The 21,133-nt window shown below is 51.1% G+C and overlaps 1 protein-coding gene across 3 annotated transcripts in view; it reads right to left on the minus strand.

Moving 5' to 3' along the window:
• Positions 1-21,133, minus strand: part of CCDC88C (coiled-coil domain containing 88C) — a 145,440-nt gene that overhangs the window by 11,060 nt on the left and 113,247 nt on the right. For all 3 annotated transcript variants that reach the window (XM_027957328.3, XM_042235379.2, XM_042235380.2), the window contains 7 exons: positions 20,380-20,657; positions 16,838-16,981; positions 14,512-14,698; positions 12,217-12,362; positions 9,463-9,552; positions 7,640-7,878; positions 2,102-2,290 (listed from right to left, as the gene is read on the minus strand). In XM_027957328.3, coding sequence (XP_027813129.1) covers positions 2,102-2,290; positions 7,640-7,878; positions 9,463-9,552; positions 12,217-12,362; positions 14,512-14,698; positions 16,838-16,981; positions 20,380-20,657 — 1,273 coding nt within the window. The remainder of the gene's footprint in view (positions 1-2,101; positions 2,291-7,639; positions 7,879-9,462; positions 9,553-12,216; positions 12,363-14,511; positions 14,699-16,837; positions 16,982-20,379; positions 20,658-21,133) is intronic.

The following is a 21,133-nucleotide window of genomic DNA, read 5'->3' on the forward strand; positions in this document are numbered from 1 at the left end:
TTAGAAATCTAAGCATGCCTTTTTATGTAACTTAGGTTTAAATTATGTAAATATTTTATGTATTAAAAAACAGAATTTGAAAAAGAAAAAACTCTACAATTGAAGACAGAAACAAATAAACCTTAGTGTGTATGAACCCACTAACATAAACCATAAAAGAAAAATTTCAGTGAATTAAGCACTAGAAGAATTACAAAGGAAATAAACATCACTTGGTGATTTTGTTAGTAGCAGTATCAGTATTAAAAGTTTTAACCATTACTGCATATTTTCAGGAAATATACGTAAATGTTTTGAGAGAGAAGACGTCTGTGTAAGAAAAGGACACACACATGAAATCGAAGCAAAAACAAACCCCTGTAAGACTAAAATAGAACTGGAAAAAAAGAATTTCTTTACTGAAAGGGTGCAGAAGCAATGACAACTGTCATGCCCAGATCTTGATTATTACACTCTACTCTAAAAAGGAACTAGATTTACTTAGAGAAATCCTGGTCCCGGGGGGTGGGGGAGGGCAGTTTCCACTTTGATGATGGCTACACGGCCATCCGCAGTGACTGCCCAGAATGTGAGAGCCAGGCTGCCAAAGAATTGCTGAGGGCAGTCCGGGGCCACCATTGGTGACAGGCCCTTGTGCTCGCTCTGCAGGCCAGTGAGATTCCAGGATGATTCCAGGCTTGGGCTCCGATGGGATGCAGGCTGAGATAGCCTGTGGGTCAGCCCAGGGGATCTTGAACCACAGAGACCCCCAAAACCCTGAGGGGAGATGGTGTTCCCAGCTCTTCCCCAGGACCAGGCAGGGCCTCTGCACCTCAGAGCCCCAGAAACCAAGGGGGACTGATGGCTGTGGAAAACTGACACCCTTGCCACACGGGCTCAGGGCATGGCTCTCCCAGACAGCTCACGGCACAGCTCCACTGATGCCCAACAGTTAAGTGACTGCCAGCAGTGGGGAGAGGCTGCCCACCTTTTCTGTGTCCACCCCACTCACCTCCCCTAAGGAGGTGGGGCTTCCTACTTATAAGCAACCGGGACAAGGGCAGGGACCCTGTCTGTCTTTGCTTGTCAAACCAAGGTTGTGTAAGCTCCTGGTTTTAAGAGCAGAGTGGGTGCTATTACTGTGAAAAATAACAACCACTTATTGTTTTCCAAATTCTAACACCTCAGAGGTAATTACTTCCAGTCCTTTTAGCTGTTTCTTTGGATATCTCCTATTTTAAAATTATCAGCCAAAGGTCTTTTTTGGTTTTAAGCTTTATCTGTTCCTCTGTTTGGGTATCTTAAATTTCCCAGTACTTCCCCCCTCTTAGCATCCTATTGTTTCATGGGTGCAACAGCTTTGCTCATCTCTGACTACGTTAATGACGGGCATTGTAAAACTTCCATCTCCGTGCTTGTCTGTTTACTCCCATGATGTCTCACTGTTGCCTCTCACACTGGTTTTGGTCTCTGCTACTAGAGGCTCTAGAGGTGTCGCTGGGCTTCACCCGGCAAGATCTGATGGAGATATTCAGCTGGGATCTTCTTAAGTTGATCAGATGACTGGGACAATATTTTAATCTCATGTCTAAAGGTGTGAACATGCATAGCTACTGGCAACCTGGGAGACCGTCAGTTTGTAAATCCTTCCCTACAACCCCCTTGTTTTTCACTTGGGAAACTTGCCTTCCACTCTGTCAACCCACCTCCGGTTCAGAGACCCTCTTGTGTATCCTCGACAGAGAAGGAACCTCCAGACTTCTACTAAGATGGGCTGGAGAGGATGCCTCCTTTTAGCCCAGATGCTGGCTTACCTCCCTTCTAGATCTACTTGGTGCCACCAAGTTCTGCATGGTGGTGGTGGGAGTGGGTCCCAGGGCTTCCCCTCCAGTGGCTTGAAATCAGGCTTCTTACCTGTCCAGAGTCACCCACCCAGCTGGCAGGTGGGGCTGAAGTCTGAACTCATGTCTGGATGATGCCAGAGCCTGCCCACAACTTAACCACCCTGCTCACTACCTCTCAGCCTGGGACCTTTTCTCCCACTGAGAGCCTGGGGTCTTTAGGAAGGACCCTGAACCCCAGATGCTCAGCCCTCTTGTTTCTGGAGAGGCCCATGACTCACCTTTGGTGCGGCCTGGGTGCCGGGAGATGGAGCTGGAGCTGGAAGGGGTTGTAGTGATGGCTGAGGTCGAACAGGGCCGGGGGCCCAGCTCCAAGGGCCAGGGCTTCACGGCTGGGTCAGCAGAGGCGTCCTTGTGGTCCAGGCTGCCTCGGTGCGGGGACCCTCGCTTTGGCTTTAGGTCCCCAGGGCCTGGGGCAGAAAAGGACATTGAGAGACAGGGCAGCAGAATCCTGGGCTCAGGCTGGGCGACCACACGGAGGCCTAGAAGCAAGGGCAGCAGGGCACACAGACCACAGGGACGAAAAGCTGAGTTGCCCCCTACCCACGCCCCACCTCCGAGCATCTGGGCTGAGCATCTGGGCTGTGGTTTAAACAGGAGGGCCCTGGCTACAGGCCTGTATCAGAGACCCCAGCTTCACTGATGGGCCATACTGCAAGCCCTGGAATTTTGGCTGGGAGACAATAAAGGAAAAACTCAGGAGAACAAAGAAACTGTTGGTAGAAGTCCAACATATTAATTACAGGGCACGCCTGCCACCTAGCACTGCGTATCATACAAATCCCTGATGCAAAAAGATCCTGGCAGAAGAAAGTCCAAAAAAGAGGGGATATGTGTATACGTACAGCTAATTCACTTTGCTGTACGGTAGAAACTAATACATTGTAAAGCAACTTTTCTCCAGTAAAAATTGAATCTGAAATTAAAATAAAAAAGATTCTGGTAGATGTCTGCTCAGGATCACTGCGACCTGAGGCTCTGAAGGTCCAGGATGTGCATCTTGCCAACTGGCTTCACTTATAAACTCAGGAAAAAGTTTGTTGTCACCTTAACAATAATTTAAGAGATCTTTGATGTTTGCATGGTGAGACTACCAGAAGGATTTTTATCTTCTGTCTTATGCTTTTCTGCAATCTCGAAGTTTTCTACCATGAAGATATACTCTTGTCAAAGTTAAGTAAAACCCTATTTAAAAACATTTTTATACAACCCAACCCTCCACCTATCTCATAGTAAGAATAGGGATGGGCTCTCCAAATACGAGACAGAAATGAATGCAGCTGGAGTTCTTGTGAGCATTAGGACCATGCTGTCTCCCATGGCGTCTCACTCCAGGCACGCCAAGGCTGCAGACCCAGAGCCTTGCCCACTGTTGGGCTCTCTGGCTCCTCCCCTCCCCTCTTCCATGGACCTGACCCTGCCGGCCCCTTGGCCACTCCAAGTCTGGATTCACGGTGAAGTTTTAATCGCCTACATCTTATCATGACTCGAAATCAAGGTAGAATTTGGATTCTGAAAGATAACCTTGATGAGAAGCAAGATTCAAGTCTGGTGGGATGCATGGGGCAGACATCCAACAGGTGAAGTTAAGAGGAGGAGCGGGTGGCGGGGAGGTGGAGATGACCAAACAGTTAGCACAAACAGCAGAGAAACAGCACCGTTCCAGCAGCAAGCTCAGAGGACGGGGGGCTGGGACCACAGCAGTCCAGGGTTCCCAAGGCGGCGAGGGAGAGAGGAAGTCGGTACCACATCAGCCAACTTCAGCATTTCAATACGTGTGGACTTATTTTTTTTATATAGTTACCTTGTTTTTAATGGTACTGGCTCTCCATTTACAGTACAGGTAATAATCTATCCTTTGAGGATAAATTTAAGTGGAAATGGTAGGTCAGTTCAAGGGGAAGTATGTCACTGACCACACAGGTGATGGACAGAGGTGGCAAAAATCATGAAGATCGATCAAGAATGACTGAAGACAGAAAGAAACTGCAGTAGCTAAAGGCCTGTCTCGACCAGCCTTTCTGCTGCTCTGGGCGTGACTGGCCTGCTGATGCTCTTTCTGCCCACTGCTGCTTTAACTTCAGCACCCGAGATGTTCAGGGAACGACAGCACAGTCATAAAGCTTCATTCTGGGCTGGCCTCTGGCTGGGCATCATCAATGCAATTATTCAAAACGCTTGAACGGAGCTCAGTAAATCCTTCAAAAGATACAACACCTCTAGAAAGGACCCTATTTGGCAAAAGCCATCAACTCGGGGCTCTGACAAAGAAAGAGGAGAAAAGGGTGGCGGTTTTAAATTTAGCTGCTTCAAGATAAGCCTTAAGGAAAAAAAAAAAAGTCACTTGACAGAGGCTGTATATTTTAGGAAGCATAGCGACAACTGACCAGCTCTGCTTTATTCTCGAGCGTTGACAAAAAGCCTGCAGGCGCGAAGGGGGGCAGCACACGGCCACTGGACTTACTCAGCACGGACATCCCGGCCCCAGGACCTGGGCACGGATGTCCCGAGGCGCCCCTACAACTGTGCTGTGCTGGAGAAACGGTCCAGAGGGTGTGGCAACTCATCTTCTCTTTTGAAATCAGAATCCACGCTGGCTACTTTAAAGTCTGGCCTGGAATTGGGGTTGGGAGGAGGGGTCCGCTAGGGGTCATCTGGCCTTTAGGTACTGCTTTTTTTGTTTTTTGTTTTTTTTTCCGTTTGTTTGAATTTCAGAAATGAAGGAGGATACACGATGAAGACACATGGTAAAGGAAAAGGATTAGAAGTCTCCAATTTCTGAAAAGGGGAGAGACTCGTTAGGAGAGGATGGGATGTCAGAGGAAGACCAGAACCGCAGGCGTTTAGAGAGAGCTGGCTGGGCCGTTGGAGACTTGTCTTTGTCCTTGCTTTTGCTTCTCAAAAAGGGACTCTTTTTGCGCTGAGTTGCTAAATCGTTATCCCCAGGATAACCCGAGAGAGAAAGGAAAAAAGAAAAAAAAAAAACAACAACAAATAAATGAAATGAATAATAACACGTAACTCCAGATTAGTTCAATGTACTTTGGAAATCAGAATCCAGCCCAGGAAAGATGGAAACAAAAACCACGACAAGACTGGAATCAGGACTCAGTGAATCATTTATGCTCGGCCTCAATTTAATTAATTTAGCGGCATCTTAGTGCCAACACTTTACTCAGCACGTGAAGAGAATTACATATTGCTCAAGGAGCCAAGGGCTTAAATGATTTTCAATTTCAATGTGTTAAATTATTAAATAAGAATGTTCATTAATTTAGGACCCAGCTTCTCTTACTCATCCATTTTAACGACCGACTCCTTGACAATTTGGCTCATGTGTTACTCTCATTCCTGTTCAAAGACCTTGGAAACAACACTTTTCTGGCCTGCTGTAATGTAACAGTCTACTGACTATTACTCACCAATAATTCTTATACATCTGGAATAATCTTTTTTGGCAGGATGAGTTAAAAAAAATAATGGAAATACCTCTTTTTCATACTCCAAAGCCCTCAACACTAAGAATTACTATACCCTTTCTCCAGTACTCTTCCTTAGAAAATCCCATGGATGGAGGAGCCTGGTGTCCACGGGGTTGCAAAGAGTTGGACACGACTGAGTGACTTCACTTTTTTTCACTTTTTTTCTTCTAATACAAGACTTTTAAATTATTTCTAATTTTTATCAGAAATAAAAATTATTGGAGCAGACAATTGGTCTAACTTTTTGAACAGGTCATACAGAAACATAACCAATACATACAATTTCTGACTTAGAATTAAATTTGGAACCAGAACCTCCATTGTTTCTTCCTCCATAGCGCCACCTGGTGGTCAATATTCACACCACAGGTAAGGGACTGACGTGATACTGGGGCCCTTAGCTCTGTTGGGGGGATGCCTAACATCTCTGTTAGGCGACATGTTTGATCAGCTTTCACTGCAGAATGTGCACTTGGTGGCGAAGAGCTCAGATTCCAGGGTTAATAGGCCTGTGTTCAAATCTAAGCTCCATCACTTATTACAGCAGCAAGTGTCTCACCTTGTTAAGCCTCGCTTTCTCAGCTCTGAAAGGGAGACGATTAATCATGCCTACCTCACAGGGCAGTTAGGACTAAATGAGGGAGATAAAGTAAATTAAAAAGGTGCTGACTGCCCCCAAAAAGGCATTCAGTGAATGGCTGCTATTATTAATAATTATCGCTGACTTGCTCACTCATGGATTGGTACAAGCAATTTTTTCCCATGAATGTTTCCCTGACTCAATCGGGCTGATTATGGTTAACTGAGGACTTCCCTGGTGGCTCAGTGGTAAAGAATCTGCCTGCAATGCAGGAGATGTGGGTTCAACCCCTGGGTGGGGAAGATCCCCTGGAGGAGGAAATGGCAACCTGCTCTGGTCTAGTTCATTAAGCCAACTTTAATACAAGTTGAGGTGATGAATGTCAAAATAATTAAATAGCCAATATGAACACTAGAGGCCAGAGAACCCGTCTAGATGAAAACAAACGTTAAGTTTCATCATCACTGACCTGAACAAGAGCCTTTTACATAATCTGACCTCCTGCGAAGAATGGGAGTGCAAACGTTAGTCCCCAAACAATGTGTGAAAGCACTTGCTTCTGTGCATTTGAAAGTGACAAGACAGGACCTGAAGTGGTGAGTGCAGCCTCCTGAAAGGCCTGTGCATGTCCCACTCAGCAGAGGGTGGCTTGTCACTGGCTGTTAGTGCTATAGTGTCAGCCCCTACCCCTGAGAACGTGGGGGTCTCAGGCACAGGCCTGATCTTCAGAGAGTCCTGGTGTCTTTCATAAAAATTTACTCAGGCTGTAGGTTCGGTATAAATAATCCGAGCAATGATATTTGAAAGTAAATTGGGAAGCTGAACAATGTTTGAAGTAACAGCTGTGTTTAATCAGTTCTAAGATGTACATCTCCCACCCCCAAATCTTAACATCACTGAAATCAGGGTGCAGCTCCCACAGTATCTTAGAGTCACCACTGGGGGGAGGGGGGATCCAGACGAAACAGTGACAAAATTGTTGCTGCGGCAACCAATATATTTTGTTTATATTTTCCTTTTATGTGTGTACAACAAAAATCTATCTAATTAAGTCCTTTAGAAGAGCTTGTCAACCAGAACATGGTAGAAGTTCTAAGTGGTAAAGTTCTGCATCACTGGATTGCCAGTGGTAGGTAAAGTAATTGTGCAGTTTATAATTCACAGCCTCTTAGATTTGATGACATGAAGCATATTCAATGAGAAGTCCGCTTCAGAACCTCTGGCAAACTCATGACAGTCTTCATGGAAAGATTAAGCCAAGCGGCCTGGCTGGTAGGACCGAAGGCCAGGTCAGGCTGAGAAGAAAACCTGCCTGCCTTTCCAAGTTAAGAAAAGACTGAAACCACACACGGACTTGCTGAGATCTCATATGTGCCTATTACCCATGAAATGTGCCTGGGATGTCCCTACAGAGACAGCTTACTCTAAATTTCTAACCTGCACAAGGAAACCCCCAAGCCTATGCTACTGAGCTTGCTTCTGGTGCCTGTAGGGCCACTTTTGGCTCGAGTGCCTCTCATCATCTACAGGATTAGTGACGCTTCTTATCTGACATGGGTTCATACTTTCCTGGCTATTAACACACCCCTTTCAGGCTCTTACACACACATGGGCACATCTACAAGCCACCTCCCTCTACCCCGTCCAGTGAGAGCGTCCCTTAGGCCCACCTCCACCAGCCAGGTCAGCACACCTACCTTTTCCCAGGGGCCCGTTATGGGCATCACGCTCTTCTGGGCAGTTTGAGCCTGATGGGGTGGACTCGGGGTTCTCGGGCTGAGATCTGAGCGGCTGAGAAGCAGATGGCAAGGTCGGGTCTGGGGACTCCAGCTGCTGGGGAGGGCTGTCTGTGGTTGACTTCAAGCGTTCTCTGGAACCTTCTTTCTTTGGTTTGATGAGTTTGACTAAGGCTTTGGCTCCAATCCAGTGGTTTTTCCTAATGAGAAGTAGATTTTTAGGACACAGTCAACCCTCACCGCCTGCTCCAGCAGGTCGCTGGGTACAGTGTCCTAACATGGGCTGGTGTCCCCATCACCAGCCTGGGAAGGTGGCCGGTAATGGGTTTAGAATAATGGCACTGTATTTGGGGCTCAGGAGACAGAATGGAATTCTCAATCAGGTACAGCTCAGGGATGGCAGAACCATGTATGGGTGCAGAAATCCACACTACTCTCTTGCAAAAACAGAACTTCAAGTGTGTCCATTAACCCCCCTTTTTTTTTTTTTTAAATGTGGACCATTTTAAAAGCCTTTATTTGACTTTGTTGCAATATTGCTTCTGTGGTTTATGTTCTGGATTTTTGGCCAGGAGGTATGTAGGATCTTAGCTTCCCAACCAGGGACTGAACCCACAACCCTTGTATTGGAAGGCACTGGACCATAAGGGAAGTCGTCTAGTCGCTAAGTTGTGTCCAACTCTTTGTGGCCCCACGGACTGCCCCTGCCAGGCTCCTCTGTCCATGGGATTTCCCAGGTAAGAACACTGGAGTGGGTTGCCATTTCCTTCTCCAGGGGATCTTCTTGACCAGGGATCGAATCCCTATCTCCTGCATGGGCAGGCAGATTCTTTACCACTGAGCCACCTTGGAGAAGGAAATGGCAACCCACTCCAGGGTTCTTGCCTGGAGAATCCCAGGGATGAGGGAGCCTGGTGGGCTGCCGTCTATGGGGTCACATAGAGTCAGACACGACTGAAGTGACTTAGCAGCAGCAGCAGCTCATTAACTCTTGATTACCTCTGTGAAATAAAAGAAGCGCTCTGCTAATCTGATCTATCAGGTGGCCATTTTTCTGCCAAAATGCCATTTTCAGCTTCACATTCCTCCTCATTCCCTGCTAAGGTTCACAGGAAGTGTTAACAATAAGCTGGCATTCCCTGACCACTCCCGGCACCCAGGAGTCTGGGCGTGGTGGCAGAGGGCAGTGAAGAGCGGGCCGTGTGAATGAAAAACAGGGAATATAATAAGTAAGTGATAAAAGTTGTAGCTAACAGGAAACAGAGAAGGCTTCTGCTGTATCGAAAAGAGAACCACGTCCGGATTCTCCTCCTGCGCTAACAGCACTGAACTGTGTTTACACAACTCGCTCCACTTCTGCATCTGGGCCTCAGTGTCTCCATCTGCCACCGGGAACGCTGAGACTGAGGTTCTGAACCTCTGTGCTTCTGTGACTTTAATAGAGAGGCCGTTAGGGATCACAGCAATTCTGACATCAAGGCTGGGCTGGGCCAGGACTATCTATAGGGCCCAACTCCTGGAGGCCAGGCCCAGGGAAGTGGTGCTTGATGGACGAGGCCAGTAGCCTCGGGGGACGGAGCCAGCCCTACAACCCAGCACAGGGCTGAAAGAAATTCTAAACTCTTCCCTCTGTGGGAGGGAGGTGCACAGAGGTGGCCTGCCAGCATGGAAGACACCGGCCCTACAGACCGGGCTGCTCCTGATAGCCACTGTTTCCGCCCTGAGCGTGAACAAGGAATGCCGGCTGTTCTGTGTTTCAGCCCCTGAAGCTTAAGTCAACTCACTTCTTTGGAGCAGGATCATAGAATTTGTACTGATCCATGATTTTTTCTTCCAGCTTTTCCTTGTGTCTCCGTAACGCATTTAATTTGTCTCTGTGGAGAGAGGGGACAGACCATCAAGTCAGGTTTAAGTCAGACAAATGAAGTCACTCAGGTCGGCCTGGGACGTGGCCCAGCACTCGTCACGTGGGCCACCCTGGGCACTGAGTCAGGAATATGTGAATGGAAACACAGGATACAGGCCCAGGAAGTCCTAATGCCTTGAGGCGGCCTGCGAGCTCCCAGGATCCAGCTGTGAGTGACCTCAAGGAAGCAAACCCCTGACCGTCTGAAAACCCAGCTCAGAAGCAAGGACTTTCCGGCCTGGTCATTCAGAACAAGGGACACCCCAGGGTCACACTCAGGGCCAGCTCGTGGGCATGCATATCAACCAGACCTTGGTGGTGGGGTGAAGTGTGCCCTCAGATGCTAGGTGGGCATCAGGGTGGAAAAAGTCATCTTAGCAAAAGCAGACCTCTGACTCGGACCCATTCCAACATTGGGTTTCTGATTACACTTTTGTGGAGACAAACTTGAAAGCTTCCAGGGGCCAGAAAGAAAAGATGAGGAGCACAGTGAGCCTGGAAAGACCAGGGAGGGCGGGGCGGCCTGAAGCATGGTGAGCCACCTGGGATTGCTGCCATGTAGGAATGATGCTGGAGAAGGCAATGGCAACCCACTCCAGTGTTCTTGCCTGGAGAATCCCAGAGACAGGGGAGCCTGGTGGGCTGCTGTCTATGGGGTCGCACAGAGTCGGACACGACTGGAGCGACTTAGCAGCGGCAGCAGGAATGAACGCAGACCTGGGTCGGGGGATGGGGTGGATCTTCTCATTTCCCAGAGAAGCCAGAAACTCAAGATCGTGAAGCAAACTCTCCCAGCTTGTACATGCTGGAAACCAGTTCCTATTCCAAAAAATGCAGAAAAGACCAGAAAGACACTTCCTGACCCTCGGGCTGCCAGAGAGCACCTCTGCTTCCTGGGAGAGAGACGCTGGCCGTCCTGATTCGCAGGGTATGCTTTTATCTCAGGGAGCCCCGCGGGCGGACTCCATACAGCACTGCCCACAGGGTCACCGACTCCTGTCCCCTCCAGCCTCTCACCTCCTGGGTGGTCTCTTCACAGCTCGGACCCTCGGTTTTCTCACTGGAAAATGAGGCTTCTGGGCCAGAGGCAATGGCTCAGGATTGTTTCTGTCAAGGCGCTGCCAAGGTTCCACCCAAACCGGGGACTTTCCCAAGCGTTCCCCCACAAAGGGAGCTCCTCATGAAGAGAGGCAGCTTCTGGAACCACTGGGTCCTGACCACCAACCCCCAATCCCTCGCTGTTTGAGTCAGCCCCCTTGACTCGATGCCTGTGATCTGTTCCTCTGTCCTCACAGCCCTGCCGCGTGGCCTTAAGCCTGGAGGGGTTCTGTGGCTGGGTCCGCCCCCCACAGCTGCAGGCAAAGTCAGAGAGCAGGCCCAGGCCCCTCCCAGCCCCCGGAACAGTGCTCTGCTCTGCTCGAAGCAGCCTCTGGGAAGCCTGCCAACCCCTGGCCCTCCGCAGACACTCTCTAATGCAGAACTGTCATCCAACCATCCCCCTGGGGTCCAGGCGCCTCCTCTTCTAGTTAGCACCTGCCCGGCGTCTGCAGCGATTATCATCCACTGGATTACAGAGGGCCAACTTCAGGCAACGGGTGTTTCTACTCCCAAAATTATGGTGTGGTTTTTGATGCAAAGCATTTTCTGGTAGGTGGTGAGCCACCTCGGAACGTGGAGATGAAACCGGGAGGGTAACAAACAAGCCTCAGGACACTTGAGAGCTGGGACGAGACCATGCCCCTCTACAACCGTCTCCTACCTTCCCCAAGTTGGCCAGGCACTCCTGCCCACAGCAAGGATGGTCCAACCACAGCAGAGCGGTGGAAACCCCCTGAATCCATGGACCCATCCTGTGTTACTTCACGTCTGTACCACATCTCAGTACCAAGCCTCTTGAGCTCATCTCTGGCAGCTTCCTAGGTCTGGCTGGACCAGCATCCTGTGGCACTTCCTGGTGTATCCCGACCTGTGAGCCGGGCATCGGCACCTCCTCTGCTGGGGCTCCTCCAGGTTCCCTGCACCCAGGCGCCTGCCATGCTCCACCTCCACATCCCCTCATCTGCCCTGCTGGTCCCCGTCCTGTATCAGCAGCACTAACCCCATCTCCTCCTTCTCCATCTCCCTGAAGCTCCTCTTCCTCTGGTACGGACACAGCTCTAGTCATATCCCATCAGTTCATATCTACCAGTTCCCGTTCACCAGATTGCTGTGCACCTCGTAGGGCCCATGTAAAGCCGGGAGAAATAAATACCGTGGCACACTGGTCACCAACCCTCCAGACGCTCACCAAACACAGACATGAGTGACAAAGAGCCCTGCTCAGCCTTCGATGTGAATTCTTTCCCTGAGCTACTCCTCAGTGGCACACTTGTATTTTTAGAAGTGCATTTAATTCCAAAAGCAGAGTAAGAAGCTTCTGGCGGTGGGCAGTGCCTTTAAAAAGCTAATGAAAGCCAACTGCCACTACCTGCAGAAACCCAGAACCACTCCAGGGCAAGAGAGAGGAGGACAGGCTGGTAAGCTGGCCTGCCCTTGCCCTCAGGACACTGACAGGCCCTGGGGCTGTTCTGGCCCAGAACGGGGAAGCCAGGATCCCGGTGTCGACAGGCGCCCCATCACCCGGGTCCCTTACATGTATTGCTTCTGTTCTTCGTGGTACTGCTCCTTGTTCTCCAGGTTCTGTTCTAGAAGCATCTGGTTCTGCTGGCTCAACAGCTGGATTTGGCTCAAGAGGTGATGGTTTTCTTCTTCCAAGTTCCCCTTGAGTCGGGACAGCAGCTGAAATACAGATCAACAGTCTTAAAAACGGTGTGACCCCATGAGTCTGCTGCTGGGAGTCCAGCTTCTGAAAGAAGGAAAACGCCACGTGCACCAAGACGTCCATCTCGGGCCTCCCTGGCGGCTCAGCGGTAAGAGTCCGCCTGCCAATGTAGATCCCCGGTCCGGGAGGATCCCACATGCCGTGGAGCAACTGAGCCCGCGGGTCGCAACTACTCAGACCCCCGGGAGCTGCAACTACTGAGCCAGCACGCCCTAGGGCCCGGGCTCCGCAGCAGGAGAAACCACCACAGGGAGAAGCCCGAGCACCGTGGGTGGAGAGCGGCCCCTGCTCACTGCAACTAGAGAAAAGCCAGAGCACCAGAGAAGACCCAGCACAGCCAAAAGGAAAAAAAGACAGACACCCATCTCAGTATTATCCAACTCGTGATAATCTGAAAGGACCCAAAGGGCCACTGCCCAGTCTGGCAGCTGTGGGCAACACGTGGCTGCTGAGCACTTAAAACATAGCCAGGAAAACAAGCAAAAACAACATAGCCAGTCCTCGCCAAGACGAGCAGGGCGAATATAGCAGGTCCTAAAGACTTAACTAAAAACCGGATGTGAAATATCTCATCAATGAGATCTTTTTGTGGTTACATGTGGAAATGATAATATTTTAGGTATACTGTGTGAACAAAATATATTACTTAGGATTAATCCCACCTGCTTCCTTTCACTTTTTAAATGTGGCTAACTTGACGATTTTAAATTACCTCTGGTGGCCACATCATTATTTCTAGGGGACAACTCCGTTCTAGCTGAGGGTCAGCACGCTTCTCTTATAAAGAGTCAGGGAGCAAATATTTCAGGCTTTCCAGGCCAGATGGTGGTCTTTGTTGCAACCACTCAACTCTGCTGTTGCAACAGGCGAGACAAGACCTACACGCACAGGTGTGCCTGCCCTCCAAGAAAACTTGACTTACAGACATTTAAGTGTTACAGCATTTGAACTTGCCACACACACACAAAATTTTTTTTTTTACTTTCTCAACCATTATAAAATGCAAAAATCATTCTGAGTTCACAGCCATATAGAACAGGTTTAGGGGCTGGACTTGAGTTTTGGGCTGAGGACGGCGAGCTCTTGCTCCAGAGTATGTCTATGACGGTTGGTGTACAGCAAGACGACCAGCTTTTTGGCTTCAGACAGCCTGGGTGGCAGCAGGCTCTGGCCTGAAGCCCCCACGGAGACCCTGAAGCACAGCCCGTGGTGGCGGGGCTCCCTAGGACAGTGCCTGCCTGTGTTGTGGCCCCCTCCTCCTCCACAGGCCCCAGTCCCAGCCCAGAGTGTCTTTGGGTGTCTTGGCACCCTGGCTTCTGCTTCCTCATCTGCGATGCCCCGCAGGGCTACCGTGAGCTCAAAGAAGACCCTCCGGAGTGTTTCTCAACAAAGGGCAAGAGGAGCTGTGTCCGGGGTCCTGGCTGTCTTGGCCGTCCCGGGGCTGGGGCGGGATCCGGCCACGCCTCCCTGCCCTGTCTACTCTGTCTTACTGTCCCGGGGAGAGGTCTGCTGCTGAACACAGTACTTTCCACCCGAGAGCACCAGAAGGCAGGGCTCTGTCTTACTGTCCCGGGGAGAGGTCTGCTGCTGAACACAGTACTTTCCACCCGAGAGCACCAGAAGGCAGGGCTCTGCTCCTTTGAGACCCGGGGGAATGCTTGTGTAAGCTCCAACCTGACCATCCCAGGATCAGGAGCCAGGCAGACAAACCCCAGCACAGGAAAAAAAAAAAAACAAGAAAAACCTGTGACATTTCTCTAGACGAGTGCAGCTACTACATGAAAAGAAATGGAAGAGCAGCATGGACACAGCCAAGAGGGCAGGAGGAACACAGCACGCGGCTGTATCGCTGCACCTGCTCCGACCCTTTGCAAAAGGCAACGGTCAGATGCAATGGTGCTTCTGCATGCATCCTGACCAGTCGAGGAGTCCATTCCCCACCCGGACAGCTCTGGCCTCCTCTCGGCCTCTGGACCACCTTTACACATGTCCTCAGAGCATACGCGCCAAGGAGGACCCATCTCGACCCCGCTGAGCCGGAAGGCTGTCACCCCAGGGGACTGGCTCTGGCGTCCCGGGGCCCCGCCGCCCAGCCCCAGGCCTCACCTCACAGTGGTTGTCCAGCTTGGTCAGCGAGATGTCCATGTTCTGGTGCTGCTCCTTCAGTTTATCAAACCGGGCCTGCCAGCGGTTCAGCTCCAGCTGTGAGCTGTTCAGTGAGGTCTTCAGCTCCTTGGTGTGGGTGTGCAGCTCCTCGTACTCCCCCTTCAGCTGGTGGTGCAGGAAATTGACCCTGGGGGTGGGGGTGGGGGTGCACAGAGAACCACAGGGCTCAGGGCCGAAGAGCACTCCCAGGCCTTGTCCCAGCTCTGCAACCTTAGACCAAACCACAACCTCTCTGGGCCTCAAAACGAGGGAGTTGAACAAAACCAGTGGTTTTCAAGCTGGGTTCTCTGGGGTCCTGTAAAGGTACCCCTGGTGCCCCCACCCTGCACCAGGGCAGACAGCGCAGGCAGGCTCGGGCAACCATGCCGACAGAGCATCACTGTTACGATCTCTTCTGTATTAAGGCTCTGGCATATGTGCCTCCTTGGAAAAAAGGGTTCTGCTGTTCAAAGATTTTTTTAAACACTGAACCACAAGATGCTCTAAAACTCTTTGTCTCTGCTCAGCTCTTCTTCCCAGTTCCAAGCTCCTTTTCTAATTTCAACTCTCGAGATAAATAAAGTATGAGATGCTGGGGTATTATGTAAATCTGCTAAAATTATCATCATCATCATAACTATTATCTAACTGGGCTTTCTCAGGGGAGGATGTATAACAGAAAGCTCCAAGTACCAGGGGCTCATGGACTTGATTTTGACACAGATGAGTCGTTTGGCTCACTGATTAAATGAATTAGGGGGTTGACATTTAAAATTGTGAAAGTTTCACATCAACATTCAAACGTCCAACTTCTCTTAAGACACCAAGCACAAACAAAGGGATAATCTGGCAGCCCCAGGCCTGCCTCCCAGCTGACTACCTTGAGACCAAGTGGCTTCTCCATTTCACTGTCTGGTCTACAGCTGGCACTAATCACCCACGTGCCTGACCTGCCTGGCACCTGAGCCTGCAGTCCTCTACTCATGAACACAAGGACATGGGGAGGAAGCGGCATCATGTGGCCCTGCCAGAGACAAGACCTGATTCAAATCCTGTCTCTGCCACTGACTACAAGCATCGGCCCTGGACGAGGCATTTAATCTCAGTCTGTTCCCTCATCTGTTTTTAAAAATGGATGATAATAATTCTGTGACGGTTAAGAACCTGCCTGCTATGCAGGAGACCTGGGTTCAATCCCTGGGTTGGGAAGGTCCCCTGGAGGAGAGCATGGCAACCCACTCCAGCATTCCTGCCTGGAGAATCCCATGGACAGAGGAGCCTGGCGGGCTACAGTCCATAGGGTCGCAAAGAGTTGAACATGACTGAGCGACTAACATACACGGTGATTCTGTAGATTCCTGTTACTCTCGGTGGTAACAGTCTAAGGTCCCTGAGACACTAAACCAGCTCTTACGGAGAAACGTGGGGGTGTGTTTCCATGAATCTGGTCACATGTTTGTGTCAGCTGGTCAAGACACACCTTGTTCAGTGTGGCTTCCGCTTGTGATGTGCTCACAGCCACCAGCAGTGTACTCATGCCTGAAGGAAGCTTATCTACCACACCTGTATTCTCTGTAGTGTACATCACAGCCCCGCACTTGGAAACGTGAGAAGGCATCCGACCTGGGGGCCATTCATATTATTGCCTGGGGGAGTTTTGCAGAAACTAATGCCTGTGGCTGGTGATTTGTTATGTAAGTGAATACTGAAACGTCTCTGATCAATAATGTTCAGGTAATGAAAGATGTTAAAAGTTGTTGAAAGTTGTTGAATGGCAAAACTGTCACCAAAAAGTACAAAACCACGAAAACCATGATTCTAAACAGGCCACGAAAAGGACGCTCATTTGCAGCATGGGCTGCTGGGACCGAATACCCTGGGCATCCTTAGCTGGATATGTGTGTGTCAGGCACCTCGAATGTCCCAGCACCCTGGGCATGTCCTCGAAAGCGCCACGAGTACTGATTGGGAGCTCACAGATGAATGTGAGCAAGCAGGTGAGTTCATAAACAGGGAACCCGTGAGATGAGGAATGTGCCTGTGGCTGATATAACCGTCATCTCGGGGTGGGAGGTGAGGACCGCCAGCTTACTGGATGCGCTGTCCCAGGTACCACACTGGTCCTTCTATCCCAGCACCATTCCCGGTGACCTCATTACCAACCAGCTGTTAGCATGATGGGCTGTAAAACACATGATGGCCAGGAACACCCTTGACCTCAGGGGGCGCTAAGTGGGTGAGATGCCGCTGCCCATGGGCAGGTGGGCCCTGGGGCCCCAGCGTTTACCTGTCCAGCTCCTCCTGCAGCCTCTGGTTCTCGCTCGCGGCCATGGCGCTCGTCCTCTGCTCCTGCTGCAGAGCCTCCCTCTCGGCCCTCAAAACCTTCTCCAGCTCGTCCAGCTCCGCCTTGTGCTTCAGCATGTCGCTGTGCCTGCGGGAGGGGACACCTTGCTGGCAGCCCGTTCCCCAGCCATCTGTCCCCACAGGTAACACGCACCCCGGAAGACCTTGGAGCCTCCTCTGTGGGGAGCGAGGCTTAGATGGCAGGCAATCGCGAGGGTGGTGGCTGAGAAGCGTCCAAGCCAGCAGCCAGGGAGGCAGTGCCCAGGTGAGGCGGTTTGGGGGTCTCTTCCAGCCCTGGACCCAGGAGGTCCCTTCCTCCCACCCAACACGCCTCCACAGTCCCCTCGGTCCCCGTCACCACAGCCTTCCTCCCTTGGGTCACCTGGAACTCCAGAACTATGTTCTCTGAACCCTACACCCTTCTCTTAGGGATTATAAATAAGCTACCAGGTGGCTCACTAAGAAAGTGGTAGTCGCTCAGTCGTGTCCGACTCTCTGTGACTCCATGGACTGTAGCCCGCCAAGTTCTTCTGTCCGTGGGATTCTCCATGCAAGGATTCTGGAATGGGCAGCCATTCCCTTCTCCAGGGGACCTTCCCGACCCTGGGATCGAACCCCAACCTCCCGTACTGCAGACGGATTCTTACTGTCTGAGCCACCTATTCAGCTAGGCTCACTAAACACAAATAGATTTAAAAGAAACCACAAAATAAATAGCTGGAGTCCAGTACACCTAACAGCTAATAAAGCAGCGAATCCCTGGAGACGGGGGTGGAGTGGGGAGCCCTTCTCGCTGTCTAGCTTTGCCCTGGGTTCCGGGGAGCAGAGGCTTCCCGGGGTAAGGTTAGCATCCAGGCAGCCACCAGAGGCCAGTTGTTCTCACACTCACACACCAGACACTCCCCTGACCCAGACTTCACCCTCTCCCTCCACGAGCCTCCTTGTACTTCCTCCTCTGTCTCTGCATAGGGCACACTGCACAGCCATCTCTGGAGCTCAGCAGAGCACAAGGACAGAGTTCCTGATAAGCCCCAGTTGCTCCTTCTACCTGCTGGAACCTTCTGAGCTCACAAAGACTCAAGAGTCCCCACATCCAGGCTTTTCCAGTCTTCATCTCCAGACTGCCCACCCCCACCCCATCAGCGGTATGTGGACCATGTGACTGGAGCCCAGACTTGTGCCTGTGTGGGAATCAAGCTCGAAATCTGCTTGGGCCGCTGTTGAGAGGCAGACATTTATGTGGCCTTTAGCTGCAAGGCAGAGGGTCCCTGATGCGGTGCTGGGCATGTGGCTCTGCCTGACTTTCCGGGGTGATCTTTCTCAGGCAGGTTAATGATTCTGGAAAAAGTCATCCCAAGTCTGACAAATCAGGGCCATGGGCTGACCATTAGGATCCCCGGCTCCCACTTCCTTGTTGTAGCATCTTGGGACAGTGCACTGATCCAGCACCTCTCTGACCGTCAGTCACCACCCCACTGCAGGACAGGGCCCGGGTGAGTCTGGCTCATCACCAAGTTCCCAGTGGAAGGAGGCACCATGTTCAATAAATACGTGTTAAGAGAATGAACGAAGTGTCTGATTTTAGTGTCAAAGGAAATGAATGTAGAGCCTTTGTCCCTGTGCGCCAGGTACCCAGACTCCTGAACATGGAGCCCTGCCGCAGACAGACCCAGGGGCCTCCAGCCTGTCCAACAAGCACTGGGTAACACAATGGTTCCGTGTTGCATTGAGCCAAGGGCTACAGGAAAGCAAAGATGAACTCCTGTCCAAATTCCACCTGCAAAAGCCTTCCCCCGCCGAACACACGTGAAGAATAGCATAAGATATTATAACATATAACAGGAGAGGTGAGTGCTGGGCATTGTGCTAGCTTCAGAGTTGAGTGAACATTTCTCACGCCATGTTGTTAGTAAGTAGGGTGCCTCCCCTACCAGTCTAGACGCAGCACCAAGCACACTGCAGGTGTGTACAAAGGATCACATGTATACGGAAGGGTGCAGAGGAGGCCGAAGATGCTCAGTTTGGCTGGAAGGAGCAATCTTACAGGAGCAGACGTCTCAGCAGGCCCTCAAGGATGGCAATCTGGGTGGATCAAGCAAGTGGAGGACTCCAGACAGAGGCAAAAAGGAAGCACGAGGTGAGTGGATGAATGAACGCCATCACCCCAGACCCACAGCACCATCAGGCACCCTCATGCAGCTTTGCTGGCTCAACACCCTCCCTTTGGTCTGTGATGAAACACCCCTGCACTGCAGCTTCACTGAGCATTGTAAGGCTGAGTCGAGGGAAGCAGTGCCAGCAGGGCCATCTCACAAGCAGATGACGGGGACAACTGCTTCCGCACACCCACCCACCCACCCTCGCCAAGTGTTAGAGAGACTCTCCCTCCTGCATTAGAGCCACGTGCATATCACACCTGTCCCCAGGTGTGATGGGTCCTGCCACCCCTGCCCAGGAGCCTGGGACAGTCGCTGATCTGCCGGGGCAGGTGCTCAGGCGATGCTGGCTGACTGAATGAATGTACACAAAACCCAGAACCCACGAGCTGTCAACAGCGCAAAGTGAAGACTTGTGCATTTCAATGTATGTAAATTCTATCTTAAAGTGTAGAGGGCTAGAGTGGGGAAAGTAAAGATGAAACAAAGATGGCAAAATAGCGCTCACTGCCGAAGCCAGTCATGGGTCTACAGAGGCTTCACTATACCATTCTGTTTAATTTCTATATACTTAAGATTAAAAGTTGTTTTCAAACTATGGTGCTGGAGGAGACTCTTTAGAGTCTCTTTGACAGCAAGGAGAAAGGACATCAACCCTGAATTTTCATTGGAAGGATTCATGCTGAAGCTCCAATACTTTGGCCACCTGATGTGAAGAGCTGACTCATTGGAAAAGACTGTTGCTGGGAAAGATTGAGGAAAGGAAGAGAAGGGGGCAACAGAGGATGAGATGGTTGAATGGCATCACTGACTTAATGAACATGAGTTTGAGCAAGCTCCGGGAGATGGTGAAGGACAGGGAAGCCTGGCGTGCTGCAGTCCACGGGGTCACAAAGAGTCGGACAGGACTGAGCGACCCAACAACAAAAGGTTAAAAAAAAAATGCAGCTCAGACCCTGAAAGGCCAGAAAAGAACTGAGAAGGCGGGGTGACGGGCATCAGTGCACATGAGCTGCTGTGGAGAACTTCCTCCTTATTCTTGGTTTGGAGAGAAGAGAGAGGGAAAAAGAGACTCCTCAGGGGAGCAGGGACCCCACACCAACAAGCAGCTTCCCTCAGCCGGGACTGGCCGCGACACCCCTTCTTCCCTGGGGATCCCCTGGCCACCCGCTCTCCAGCTGCTCTCACTCCGAACCACTGAGGGAGACTTTGATTTACTTCCCTTCGGGGAAAGTTCCAGTGCCCCAGATGGTCTGAAGCCGCAGGCCAAGAGGAGACTCGAGGGGCACGGAGGGACACAACCCGGGGGACCCGGCCCGCCGGCCCGCACCTCTCGCTGAGCTCCTTGTGCTCCAGCTCCAGGTTGCGGTGCAGGGTCTTCAGGCAGCTGTGCTGGTGGATGAGGGCCTCGTACTCGGCGGACTGCCGCTCGTGCAGCGCCCCCAGGTGCTCGTGGTCCTGCAGCAGCGCCTGGTAGGCGGCCGTCAGCTGCTCCTGCTGCTTCTGCAGGCTCTCGTTCTCGCTCTCCTTGGCCGTCTGCTGGCTCTGCAGCAGTGCGTACTGGGCGCTGAGTGAGGCGCTCTGGGAGGTCAGCGTGGAGTTCTCCACCTGCCGAGAGGGAGACGGGGATGCAGGCTGACACGGAGGGAGCGGGGACCCCCCTGGGGCAGGCAAAGACCCAGCTGGGACCGAGGACAGTCCTACCCGGACCTGAGGAATGGCTGGGGGAGGCCAGACGGTGTCACAGACTGTCACGTGGTGCTTGGTCCTGAAGCCTCTCCACAGATGTGACTTTCGGTGGCACATGAGGCCCTATCTACGAATAAGCTCCTTGGATACCATCTTTCAATACTCTTAAAAGCCTAGTTTTAAAACAGCATCACTGAACAACCTACCTTAACTTAATTGATAGCTTCAGAACACCCACCCAACATCCAAAATTATGAGGAACTGCAGAGAAGGAAACACTTCCTAACTCATTCTGAGGTCAGAATTAATTACCTTAACATGAACAAAGATACGACAGCCACAATCAAAAACCCCAATAAAACAAAACTACAAACCAGTACCCTGTTTCCTTATTT

This window comes from Ovis aries, chromosome 18 (genome assembly GCF_016772045.2).
Source record: "Ovis aries strain OAR_USU_Benz2616 breed Rambouillet chromosome 18, ARS-UI_Ramb_v3.0, whole genome shotgun sequence".
In the NCBI taxonomy this organism is placed as follows: domain Eukaryota; kingdom Metazoa; phylum Chordata; class Mammalia; order Artiodactyla; family Bovidae; genus Ovis; species Ovis aries.